The 14,407-nt window shown below is 29.4% G+C and overlaps 2 protein-coding genes across 2 annotated transcripts in view; one reads left to right on the top strand and one right to left on the bottom strand.

Annotated features, from left to right (window-relative positions):
* The window catches only part of LOC113389599, a 4,930-nt gene extending 3,442 nt beyond the window's left edge, over nucleotides 1-1,488 (bottom strand). The window contains exon 1 of the mRNA XM_026626619.1: nucleotides 1,456-1,488. Within this exon, the coding sequence (XP_026482404.1) occupies nucleotides 1,456-1,488 (33 nt within the window). The remainder of the gene's footprint in view (nucleotides 1-1,455) is intronic.
* A 355-nt stretch (nucleotides 1,489-1,843) lies between these two features.
* On the top strand, nucleotides 1,844-13,782 carry LOC113389598. The gene is made up of 6 exons (XM_026626618.1): nucleotides 1,844-1,878; nucleotides 2,402-2,576; nucleotides 4,326-4,409; nucleotides 5,675-5,903; nucleotides 8,435-9,012; nucleotides 12,682-13,782. The coding sequence occupies exons 1-6, from the start codon at nucleotides 1,844-1,846 to the stop codon at nucleotides 13,780-13,782; spliced, it is 2,202 nt and encodes a 733-aa protein (XP_026482403.1).
* Nucleotides 13,783-14,407: the final 625 nt, after the last annotated feature.

The following is a 14,407-nucleotide window of genomic DNA, read 5'->3' as shown; positions in this document are numbered from 1 at the left end:
AGGTATTTCATTTTCCTTGACTAAGAGTAATAAGATTCCTATGAAGAATGGGTATATTGGGCATTCATTGAAGAATATAATAATAATGATTGGTAAATATGAGAAATTTAAACAATTGTTTGTTCGATTTGGTCGCTTGTCTCGAGAATAACAATAGACAATTACACAAGCGTTTTGTTACTGAAATCGTAAAACAAAAGTATTTATTTTATTTGGTATATCTGGTTTCAAGCAATTTGATCACTCTGGTATTTGATATAAAATATGGATGTTACTGAACAATAGTGTTCTGATATTGTCATAAGCCTCGAAAAACAAAAACAATAAAATATAATACATTCCTAATTTTCACAATAGTAAGTTATTCAAATCTAAAATACCTATATTGATTGAACAATGCAATTGTTTCTTTAGATTAGTAATAATGTTTTCAATTTTTAGAAATGTATATTGTTGAATTCGTAGAAAAACGAATATAATTAACATATTTTGTTCGATTTATTTGTTTCAAGAGCGTTTTGGTACATTTAAAAAATAATGAATGTTTTTGTATTGAATAATTTTATGTCTAGACTTTAAAAATGGTAATTTTTAGGCAAAAAATAGAAAAATGGCAATAGTTGTAGCTATAACTACAACTATTAAAGGTACTGAATATTGCAAATTTTGAGTCATTAATATATTAATAACAAATTATAGTTTACCATAATAATGGTTTATTAAAAAAATTATATATTAATGCGTCATCTACACAAGTGATATCTAAACTTTAAATCAATCTATTATAAATTAATTATATACTGATAATTATTTTATCTAAAGTGACATATTTATATACGAGTCTATCGTATAGTCTAATCTCGAGTACCAAACTTCTGTCTGATATTGATATTTAATTAACGAAAATTTAACTTTAGCACTGAGGGTTCTGTAAAACATTATAATATTAAATGATAGAGTAAGTTTACACTAAAATTCTCTTTATCTATAATATAAAATGAATTGCAAAATGTGTTGGTAAGCGCATAATTCAACAACGCCTGGACCGATTTAGGCCAATTCTTTTTTTAAATGTTTTTGAGAAAAAATCGAATATTGCCGGTAAAACCCTAAAACAGCTTTTCTTTTTCACATGCAAACGTTAGTAGTTTCATATTTTTGCCATCGGATAGGAATATTTACTAAAGTCAATGGAGAATTTGGGCCTGATTTTTTTTACTGTCCAATTTGTATGAACTTCTGAAATTAGTTTTATCTTACTCTCAAGTTCAAAAGTGAAAATAATTAAGTCTCTTTGGGCATTCCCGGGGGGATGACATTCCTCTCAGTGGTGTAATTTCATTTTTTTTCAAAATAACGTCGGATATCGATAAAAGGACTAATTATAAGAAAACATATTTTATAATGTTTTTTCAAAAAAGCAAATTTTTATCATTTTATTCATAGCAGTTGTACATTAAGATCCATATGGGTGGATGTATAATACATTTCTGTATAGACTGTAGTGTAAAAAAACATAATAATTTTTAACTAATTGGTAAATATCAGTATAGGTTATTAAAAAAAAAATGGAATTTTTGAACTGTAGACATAAGTACAGGACAAACGTCTGTCGGGTCATCTAGTTACTAATATATTTATATAATCTACTTTACTAAATTTATAAAATGAAATTTGAATAGCAAATTGTATAAAATTAAAAAATGTAATGGAAGGTACTGAAAACAAATGTGCAATTGATTAAAAATTGGCTTTGTCTATTATAATTTCATAAGCAATATATATATATTTTTAATTACAATATTTGTTACAACTGCTAAATAATTTAACATCTCTAGTAACAATGATGAACAATAACATAAATTTAAATAGAATAGAGTACAAAATAAAACACAGTACTTTCATGGACAATATATAAAAATAATAAATCTGCTAATACAAAAATATATTTTTAAATTAAAATTTAATAATAGGTTGTCAAATATCTCCCTTCCGCCTTTTTGTATTATAAACCAAGAGCAAAAAAGCGGAAGGGAGATATTTGACAACCTAATATTAGTCCATTTTGTACGTACTAAAATTTTTTTAACTTCCCGAAAGAGAAGTTCATGTTTTCATCAAAAAATCCGATTCGCTAATTTTATGTTTTCTCGACATTTCAAGCCATTCTGAATCGAATGAGACCAAATTTGGAAAAAGTATGTGTGTGTGTGTGTGTGAACAGATTTTTTAATTATTTTGATTAGAACTAAAAATCTCCAGACAGTATCAAAATCAATCTCACTATAAAATTATAAGTTAGGTAATGATTAGTCAATTTCACACCTTTTGTTTCATTATAAAATTATAGGTTTATTAATGACTATTTTATTGTCCATTGAATGTTTTTATTATTTTTTAGATTATACGATTCGCACGTGCGTGTCCAGAAATTAAACCAGGGTTTAGAAGATAAATTATTAAGGCTGGTCGACCGAGGTGCAGGCGAAAGGGCCCAATTGACCAGCGACGTGGCCACTTTGTCGGTCAGGCTGGCCCAGGCCAACTATACAGTCACCAATTTACAAAGAGAAGTAGTAAGTAGTTAGAGAAAATATTTAATAATACTTCTGTCTTTATGACTTATATCTTTATAATAAAATGAAAATGGGCCATAGTTTTTGTTTAGATAATTTACTTCAAAATGTATCGAAGAAAATACTTTTTCTTGCATAGATTTTTTGACAATCAAAATAATATAATTTTTTAAGACAATATGCTGAGTGTTTTATACATATTTTTAAAGAGTTGATCTCATATGAGATCTCCTTTTTTAAGAAAAGAACTTTTTTCTCTTATAAATTACAATCTGTCTAATAAAAAGACATTGAGTAATTAGTTTGACAAATAACATTAAATTTTAAAATAAAACCCAGTGGTTCACCTTTCATTAGTGTACAAATTTTATTATAATTTTGGTATAATAAAGAAAAAAAAAGAAACTCAAATATACATACAATTATAAAAAAGGACATTACACAGACTCATATACACATACATACACACACCTATTTTAAACTCATTACTGATTAATATGTTAGATCTATTAATTGTATTCTTTTTAATCTTATATTGTGTGTGGTGTTGTAAAGACTTGCAATCAGTTCGTTTGGATGATAAAAAAGAACTTGACAACATTTTTGAAAAAACACTATTTTTTATGTCACACTTATGACTGGCATGGCTTTAGATTAAAACTTTTTTGCTTCTACTAACATGACTCATAAAGAACTTTTTAGCGTCAGACACATATGACTGACATGGCAATTAATGTGTTATATTAAATTATTTGATAAATTAAATATCGATTATTTTGTCTAATTATTTTGAACACCAATTAAATAATGGTATTACTGAGGGTTTAAGATCCTTAATTTGTTTTTTTGACCATATTTTTTAAATGTTCAATAATTTTATTACAAAATGATTTTATAGGGCATCAATATTAGTTTTTTTTGACTGCAATAAATAAAAATTTAGAAAATAGAATATATTATTTATATAAGTACGAAGAATAACTCCGATGGTGAAAATTTACTTTTTCGATTTAAATATAGGTGAAATGAAGCAAAATGTGTCGATTATAAAAAATTCACAAAACTCTTGTACGTTTGGAATCTCTAATATTTTATATTTATATTTATTTAACATATATCGAAAATTATAAAAAAAATCCATAATAATTTTTCAATAATTTCAAAGTAATTATCAGACATCAAATCTAATTCAAAATACTTTTTACTATTAACTAAAATTGCTTTGTAATTTATCAAGTACATTAACAGATGTGAATTTTTTTCTTTAAAAGACATTATTCTGTTTAAATCTGTTTTAATTAAACTGTTTAATCAAAATATGAACTAATAAATATTAAATGAAGAAAACCTGAGCACATTGTGACTCGTAGATAACGCTTATATAAATAATAATATTAGTATTACAAATTTAAGCACGGTTCTATAATAATCTGCAATAACAGAAGTTTTAATTTTTCACAATTAAGGTCAGAGAATCCGCTAAAAATAAGAAATTCATAAGAAATTACACCTGATGCATATATAATATTATTATAAATCGAAATCACATTCCACATACCTACACAATATACACCTGAATAACAAGTGAACATCTATGTTTCTGAGCTAAAACTAGTAATAGAATAAAATAAACAATTATTTTTGCCAATAATTATAACTTTTCGTACATAAGTTTATATATGAAAGTTTATATAAATAAGCTTATATAAATTCTATTATTATTGCTGACTAAATTTTCTCTTATTTCAGGAACGATACAAAAGCGACATGAGTCTTGCAATTCAACTTATACAATGCAAACCTGATAACTTTGTTCCACAAAAATTAAATTCTGTAAGTATAATTAAATAAATATCAGCATGAAGTAAATTAAATTATTATCAGAATTATGTAAAGTGAACTTTATTGGCATTATTTTTTTGTATTATGAAGCAAATTTCTTGTCAATATAAATTAGTGCTTGTGCAAAATCGATAATTATCTACAATGAAGTTTATTTTGAATAATGTAACAAAATGTTATTCAGTATTACCGAATCGATACTGTTACTAACAAAATGTTTCCAAACCGTCGTTAATTTAAAATTAATATATTGCATCAAAAATATTTTTATATATATATATATATATATATATATATATATATATATATATATATTACATAATTTGCTTGCAGCTGCTTTTTATATCGATGCTTAGAAATTAATTTTTATAACAAATACTAGTGTATCATACATTGTTTAGAGAATATGTTAAATTTTTAGAATACAAACAAGTCATTATACACTGCGAATTTAATAAAAATGCTATATATTTACATTCTAATATTAGTTTGATTGGAGTTTGAATTACAAACTCTAATTTGTGTGCCATTAAAGGTTTTAGTTAAATTTAAATGCAATCTAAATTTTTGAAAACTATATCTGGAACTAACTGAAGTTCATTTTAATTGCCAGTGAATGTTTAATTTAAAAATGTTTATAGTTTAATGAAGGTTTGTAGTTTAAGTGAATTCTTTTGATTTTGGAATAATTTAAGAATGTGTTCTAATATATATAAAAGTCTTGCTTTTTAAGTATTTGCGGAAGAACGATGCATTCTATAAACAAGAAAAGCAGATCGTAATAGATGAAAAAATATTTGAGTGGAGTGTGACTTTCAGTTCAGAAAAATAAAATCATAGGTATCAGCGATCAAGAAAAACTATATAAAGACTATTATTAATTATATATCTCAACCCTCTCCCACTCAATCACCACACTTACTGCGTCACCTTGAACAGTGTTCATAATGCACCGCTATTTATAACATACAATATAGGAGGACAATATGTGCTCCTTTAATTCCTCGTTATTAATATATTAGTATATTCTTTTTTTAAACAAATTTAGTGTTCAATAATTTTTATATCATTAATTTTTTAATCGCGCACTATCTAAAAGTCAATATTAAGAGTTAAAACTTTCAGAGAATTGTTTTTTATCTATTTGGAACCATTTGAGCCCTTGGGAGCAGGGAAATTTGAAAATGTCCATATTAAGGACCACCTTAATTTATATATATATATATAATATATATTAAATTAACTTTCTTCCCTAGTTGCCATTAGACGTCCAATCCAAAGTGGCTGCCTACATGCGCCTCGACGCCGAATCGGCGACTCCGCCCGGCAGCTCGGCTTCTTCGCCCCGAAGGCCTCGCAGCGACTACCGCATGCTGCCCGGAGGCACCCCGCCGAGGGACAACAGCCCTTCGCCGGCCAGCGGAACGGGGCCTAATACCTGCCCCTTCCCGCCGACCGCCATGGTCTACGGGATGAGGGGATACGGTTAGTAGTTATAGTGGTAATAGTAAGGAGTAAGTGGCATTGTGCCTTGACAGACAGACAAAAAGTATTTATTTCAATAGTTGATCATACACTTGCATTGTTAGTTAACACATATTTTTCTACCCTTGGGTATTTTATATTACATAATTGATCTTAATATGTACAGTGAATATTGTAAATACAGCGAGATGTGTGACATATCGTGTGTGCAAAAAAGAGGAAAGAATACTTTTTCTCCAAAAAAAACCCACAAAGCAATATTTATAATAATAGTTAATTATACAAATAAAAAGAAAAACAAAATAAAAGATTTATTCTCATCCATTCATGCATTCTGCTTTATACACTCCGATATAAAAGTTTTGAATAAAACGACTTTGAATTTGATTTTTCATTCTTTGGCAATAAATAGAAAATTCTAGATTTTTTTTTGGTTTTTGTCAAATAACTCGCAAATTTTATATGTTAAAGTAAGGTGACTGTTGAAGTTTGATACTAAACGCTCTGTGTCTACTATGTTTATGTATTTATGTTTGTCTTTTGTTTTATGTGAAACATGTGATTGTTAATAATATTTGTAATGCATGTGATTAGTTAAAGAATATATAATCAGTCAGTCTGTTTTTATCCTTCTGCATAAACGGTTATATTATTATTCACATAAACTTTTAACATAAATTCTACAGTAACCATATGTTTTTGGGTCAAAACCGGGACGTTAGTATCCTACTGCGACAAGGGGGGGGAGGGTAGTTGGCTTTAATAACAATAACAAATGCTTTTTAAGGATACACTTAATAGTTTTTTTATATCAATAGATTTTTTAATCGGAATTGTGGAGTTTTAGTACCTAAGAACTTCAAAAATCAATTATATGTAATACTTTTTTATCTAAGTTTTATATCTGTTTTTTCTTGCTTTTGACCCTTGTATAATATATATTAAATTTTTCTTATAACTGATTTGAAAAAAAAAATAGCACTTTCTTTGGAGTGTATATAATTGTTGTCATGGAATTGTAGTAAATTTTATCTAGTTTCACATTATCTCACATAAAAAGAGTGCTTTCATATAACATTTGTCAGTTATTTGACAAAAACCAAAAAAAGGCTTGAATTTTATTCTATTTATTGTTAAAAAATAAAATATCAATTTCAAAGTCGTTTTTTTCAAAACTTTTATATCGGACTGTATATAACTGTTTTTATAGAAATGTGGTAAATTTTATCTGGTTTCCTGTTATCAAACTAAAAAAACAGTGTCTTTATATAACATTTGTGAGTTATTTGACAAAAAGTAAAAAAATGTCCCAAATTTTCTATTTCCTGCTAGCTAAATGATGAAGAATCAAGTTCACAGTCGTTTTATTCAAAACTTTTATATCGGAGTGTATAAAAGTGTTCTCTAGGAAATGTTGTAAATTTTATCTAGTTTCTCCTAAGCTAACTAAAAAAGAGTGCTTTTGTGAGTTATTTGGCAAAAGTAGAAAAATTGCCAAATTTTTAACGGGTTAACCCATCTGTTGCACAATATGTGGGGCGTCATACCATTCCAGGGGGGGGGGCAAGAAGTTGTTTTAAAAATATTAATTTCAAATGCTGAGTAACTTTCAAAAATAAATCAGCTAAATACGTGCAAGACAATTGTACTTCAAAAAGTACTACTTTATTATTATTAAGCACATTGTGAAAATGTACTACTTTATTATTGTGAAGGAATCAAAAAAGAAATTGCTATCTTCTTGCTGATAACAAAAGAGATGAAGCAGGTTTGTTTTAGGACACGAAGTTCTTCGCAAAATTTGCGTATCTAGTTGATATTTTTCAAAGACTAAGCGAATTAAATAAATCAATGCCAGGATCTCAAATTCATGCTTTTCTTCAGAAAGACAAGATTATGGCTTTTATGAAAAAATTAAAACTGTGGATAGCTTGTAATGAAACTAATAACTTTGACGTGTTTTCCATCTTTGTGTTACTGATGAAATAAAAATAAGTAAAGATCTTATTATCAATCATATGACTAGTCTAAGGAACCAATTTTCGCATTACTTGAAATATCTAGATATGTCCAATTACGAATGGATTAGAATTTCATTTGTCATTGAGAAATATGATGATTTGCTAAAAAAACAAGCTCAACAGTCGCATTAAAGTTTTTTAATGTTATGCTATATATTATTTTATGATTTGTTTTCATTAAATTTAAAATTATTTTTTCTTATAATCAATAGTTATATCCGTATGTCAAATTTTTTTAAATTATTTTGTATTATTTTGAATAATTTCAGTTAACTATATTTAAAATAAATTGTTAGTAAAATTAAGGGGGGGGGGTGCGCAATATTTTTTTCTTTCGAATGAGGTGCGCAAGGAAGTAAAGGTTGGAAACCACTAGGTTAACCTAACCATATCAACCGCCTTGACACAAAAATGCACGATTTTTTTTTTGATATATATTTTTTAAAAATCATTCAAATTGTGTTATGTATAATTCATATACTTCAACTTTAATTTATATTTTCTTCCCAGACACAGACGGCGATTCCTACACAAACGAAGACATCAGCGTCTCGGCCGCAGTGGTGGCCAAAGTGCTCGAAGACGGCATCAGAGACACGAAGCACCACTGCGAAACCTGCCGTTGTGCCACAAAAGACTTGAATTTACTCATCGAACCCTTATCACAATTTTCGATATCGACCCAAACCTACGCCCCATTTCCCGAACAAAACATCTGCGTCCGATGTTGCAGCCACGTCATCTCCAAAACCGACATCCAGAACATCAAAAACGCCACCAACGATATAAGCAAAATGCTGAAATCAAATGTCAGTAAACTCCACGAGGATTTGATAAGTTTCGATAATCCTGTTGGGTTGGTTGGCCATCATCGACTCTGTGATAAATTGAATAAGGATGATTATAAAATTGATATCCTGGATAGGAGAGACAGGAATGGTGGTGCTGATTTGTTGGATGTTGATGGTGGTGCCAAGAGTAATGGTGGTGATCGTAAAAAAAGTTTTGGAGGTTCCACTGGCAAGACGAGCCAGTGCTCGTCGAAGATATTCGAGAATTTTAATAGGAATCTTATACAGTCGATTAAGGTAGAGTAAATATATCATAATTAGAGCGGTCTTTAATATGGACATTTGTGAATTTTTTAGTTCCCAAGGGCTCAAATGCTTCCAAATTGATTAAAAAATAATTCTCTGAAAGTTTTAGCTTTTAATATTGTCTTTTAGTTAGAGCGCAATTCAATCAAAGTTTTGTATGAAAGAAACATGAGAAAATTTTTCCAAAATTTTTAGAATGTTCTTCATATATAACTTAGCGAGCAAATGACAATATTAAGATGACAAAAGAAATTACAAAAAACCCGTTTTGCAGAACGTCGAATTTTCAATAAAAGATGACACGAATTGTCACTAAGTCATTCATTTGTCGCTAAGTTATACCAAAAAACAATTTTAAAATTTTCAAAATTTTTTCCATGATATTTTCATACGAAGCTTTGATTGAATTGCGCACTATCTAAAAGTTAATTTTAAGACCAGAAATTTTCAGAAAATTTTCTATTATCAATTTGGAAGAATTTGAGCTCCTGGGAGCAAAGAAATTTGAAAATATCCATATTAAGGACCACTCTAATATAATTTAGATTGGCATCTATTTTTATTTTATTTGTGTTATTTATTTTATCGTTATATAATTTTTGATCTGTTCAATATGTTTGTCTAATAAATTTTGTTTAGTTGTTGCATTGTTTTATTTTTTAGTATTCAGGGTGTCCCAGAACTCAACGTCAAGTCAAAAGTAGTGATGAAAAAGTTTAGAATATTATTGCAAGTTGTTTGGAAATTATGAGCTTTTAAGTGCAACCTAGAGTTTTGGTGAAACTGAAACTATTTTCCGGTTATTTTAGTAAATTTTTATTATTTTGGTTTACTTAAATTTTGGAACCATAACCGTGAATAACATTTCTAAGACTAAAGTCTAAAATATTGACAAATTCTCCTATTGACAAAAAGTTATAGAGAATTAGGACTTTTTATTGAACTATGTATTTAAAATCTTCAAACCTGTTTGCATTTGAAATGCAGTTTTTTTAAGAAACTGTACTAAAATGTATTAGAAAGTTCCATCAAAAGTTTGTGCATTTAATTAGGATTGTAAAATGGTAAAAAATAATATTTTTAGTGATAAAAAACATAAGCAAAAAGCCTTTAGCCGTTATTGTGTTATTGTTAGGCTTTTATTCTGTTACTCAATTTTTTTCATAAAACATAAGCATTTTCCAATTTTACAATCCTGACTAAATGTGCCAACTTTAGATGAAATTTTCCAGGACACTTTAGTGCATTTTTTTCAAGGAGAGCCTCTCAAAATCGGCATATTTTGAATATTTGGATTCTTAGTTCCACAAAAAGTCTAAATTTTTTAAAACCTGGGGTAATTACTTTATTATTTTGACCTAAGGTCTTAGAAATGTTATTAATGACTACAGATCCAAATCTTAAATAAACAAAATTTGAAAAAAATAACCACAATAACCAAAAAATGCTCATGATTTCACCAAAGGTCTAGGTTGCTCTTACAAGTTTAAATTCTAACTACGTGAAATAAATTATTTCCCAATTTTTTTGACGTTGAGTTCTGGGACACCCTGTATATTGAATAACTCGTTTATATAATATAATTTAACTTAGTTTTTCAAGAAATTTGTCGTGATTTTCTTATTATTTTATATTATTAGTTGCACTTACCCTAGATAAGGAAAGCACAACTTCACCAAAGCTCTCTGGGTTCTCTCTTGGGAGCTCTCTTAATTTTAATTATTGCCTATTTTTTTTCTTATGAAAGCTTTAATTTGACGTTGAGTTCTAGGACATATACATTGAATAACTCATTTATATAAAATAATTTAATAATTTAGAAATTCGTCGTGATTTTTAAATCTTTTATATCTTTAGTTGCACTTGTTTTAGTTAATAAAGGCACAACTTTACCAAAGCCTTTGGTTGCACTTAAAAGCTCTCTTAATTTTAATTATTTTCTAAATTTATTTTTTCACGATAGTTTCAACTTGACGTTGAGTTCTGGGATACCCAGAACTGTATAACTGAATAACTCATTTATATAACAACCAGTATACTGAATAACTCATTTATATAACATAATTTAATTCTTAAAAATTTCTCGTGAATTTTTCAATTTTTTATATTTTCAGTTGCACTCATTTTAGATAATAAAGGCACAACTTCACCAAAGCTTTCGGTTGCTTAGAAGCTCTTAATTGTAATTATTTCCTATTTTTTTATGATAGCTTTAACTCGACGTTGAGTTCTGGGACACTCTGTATATTGAATAACTCATTTATATAATTTAATTTAGTTTTTTAGCGATTTATTGTGATTTCTTCAATATTTCACCAAACAACTTTACCAAAGCTCTGGGTTGCAATTAAAAGCTCTTAATTTTAATTGTTTTTCAATTTTTTTTGTGATAGCTTTAACTTGACGTTGAGTTCTGGGACACCCTGTATATTGAATAATTTCTCTTTTAGTTCCACTTATTTTAAATAACAAAGGCCTAACTTTACCAAAGCCTTTGGTTGCACTCTTGAATTTAATTATTTCCTAATTTTATTTCATGATAGCTTTAACTTGACGTTGAGTTCTGGGACACCCTGTATATTGAATAACTCACTTATATAATTTAATTTAGTTTTCATAAATCCTAGTTAAGTTTTTAATTTTAGCTTTGGGCTGCACTTAAAATCTCTTAATTTTAATTATTTCCTATTTTGTTTATAACTTTAACCCGATGTTGAGTTCTGGGACACCCTTAATATAACTCATATATATAATGTAATTTAGTTTTTCTAGCGATTTTATGTGATTATCTTCAATATTTTACCAAACAACTTTACCAACTTTTATTTTAATTATTTTGTAATTTATTTTTTTACGGTAGCTTTAACTCGTCTTTAACTAACGTTGAGTTCTGGGATACCCTGTCTATTGAATAACTCATTTATGCTCACTTATAATTTGAATAATTCACTTATATATTTAAATTTAGTTTTTTTATCGATTTTTAACGATTTCTTCAATATTTTATCAAACAACTTCACCAAAGCTCTGGGTTGCAATTAGAAGCTCTTAATTCTAATTATTTCCTGAATTTATTTTCGTGATAGCTTCCACTTGACGTTGAGTTCTGGGACACCCAGCATATTGAATAACTTATTTATATAATATGAATTAGTTTTTAGAAATTTGACGTGATTTTTTCAATATTTTATATTTTTAGTTGCACTTACATAACAAAGGCACAACTTTGTGAAAGCTCTGGGTTGCGCCCTTGAATTAAATCAGTTAAAGCCCGTCATTTTAATTGTTTTTTGTGATAGTTTTAACTTGACGTTGAGTTCTGGGAAACCCATTTGTTGCACTTATTTTACATACTAAAGGCACAAATTGGTTGCTAAAATGCTGAAAAAATTCGGTCTATCTATCAATTGGAGTTTTTATGTTTGGATTTGTCTAATTTGGATAAAAAATCCAGTGAAACTATTAGCGCATGGCTTTGTGTTTTGTTGCTGGAACTTCCCTTACCATATTTGAATATTTGTGTATCGTATCCTAAGTTTGTTTAGTGTAGTTAGTAGTTAGTAGTAGTCTCCAGTTACTTGTACAAATTTTAATTTAGAAGAAGTTACAAGGCATGCTCACAATGATATATATCTTTTACCATGCCATATATGATTCCAGTCTGAAAACCCGAAAGCCGGTCCAAGACTATGCTCTCTCCGAATCCAAGACGGAAGTCCCAACGTAATTTTGAACAAATCCGAAAACAACATGGCACCAGTCTTATACACCAGAAGAAAACTAGATTTGGAAAACGAAGTCATATCTTCCAGTAAACATCAAAATCCCTCAAACACCAAACTCACCCTCCGAGATTTGATGGAAATCAACCGAAAACTGTTGGCAGTTGGCCAAAATCAGGAGCAGGAGGATAAGGTGAGGTTGTTCAGGAACAAATTGGATGATGATAAATTAGGTGACCAGCAAGAAGGTGTTAGACAAGATCCTTGCGGTGAGAGTAGTGCTGGTAAAACTGATAAGAGAACGTTGGGTGATTATAATGGTGAAGGTTATAGTGACAGGTGTTTGGTGTACCAGGATAGCAATTATAACAAGTCTGACCAGGACACTGGTAAAACTTTTGGTCACTACGATCCAAACAAGTATGATGATAATTTAGGGCAAAACAACTGGACCATCAGTGGCCCAGCTATTTACAACACCACAAACAGGGATTCCGGAATCAACTTATCAGACGACGTCGACACCAACAATGCTGAAGAATCCATCAACCATCCTGAAAACTTCAACAACAACCAACTAGACAAACTAAACTCCAGCACAGGTGACAACACAAGCCAATCCCTAGAATCCAGTTCCATGTCAAGTGCAGAAATTCGAGAAAGTGCCCAACTTTTACGCCAACAACTCCACAGAGTCGCAGAATGGGTCAACGCCAATGCCAATATGGATAATGCAAATTGCACAGACAGTGATAGTGGTTCCCATAAAAATAGATCTAAAGCCAGTTATAAATCCCACAGAATGTCCCTGGATAGTGTGGATTTGTACAGGAACCTGGACTATAACCAGAGAATTAGGTTGCATCAAGCCAACGACGATAAAGATGGTACCAGAAACAAGGTGCCGGAGCAAGAAAACGTTTGCAATGGTAATATTAGTGAGGAGAAAGAAATGACTGATTTAGAGCAGATGGAGTATAATGTGAAGCAGTTTTTGTTGAGGCAGAATGAGTGGTCGGTTTGTAATAGTCATATGTAATTTAGATAAAGGATAAACGTTTTATTTATTATTTTACTAAGGAGCGAGCAAGATGATTTTAAAGTTTGTGCATACGCTATTTTGTACAGTTATTAATTGTATGTGATCTTTTATATAGAACTTTGTCCATTGTATACATTTCTGTAAACATGTGCACTCCTTTCTGGAAAGTTGCACTCGCTTTATAAAGTTGCACTCTTTTCTAGAAAGTTTTCTCCCTTTCTGAAAATACGCACTGTTCTGTGAAAGTTATACTTTTTGTGGAAAGTTGAACTTTTTGTGAAAGGTGCTCTATTTTCTGGATAGTTGCACTTTCTTCTGAAAGTTGCACTCTCTTTTGGAAAGTTGAACTCCCTTCTGGAAAGTTGCACTCACTTCTGAAAAGTTGCGCTTTTTTCTTGGAAAGCCACACCCCTTTCTGAAAAATTGCACTTATTTCTGGGAAGTTGCGCTCCTTTCTGGAAAGTTGCATTCCTTTCTGGAAAGTTGCATTTCCTTCTGGAAAGTTGCACTCCTTATATACATTTTTGCAAACTTGTACACGTTGCTAGTTTGTGGAAAGTCCTTTCTCCTTGTATACATTTCTGCAAATTTATACACGTTGCTAGAAAGTTGCACCCCTTTC

The sequence above is a fragment of the Ctenocephalides felis genome, unplaced genomic scaffold, assembly GCF_003426905.1.
Source record: "Ctenocephalides felis isolate EL2017-DRISC unplaced genomic scaffold, ASM342690v1 CF-g0.4_SCAFFOLD_03573, whole genome shotgun sequence".
In the NCBI taxonomy this organism is placed as follows: domain Eukaryota; kingdom Metazoa; phylum Arthropoda; class Insecta; order Siphonaptera; family Pulicidae; genus Ctenocephalides; species Ctenocephalides felis.
The sequence above is the reverse complement of the archived record's forward strand: the minus strand, read 5'-3'. Positions and strand labels throughout refer to the sequence as shown.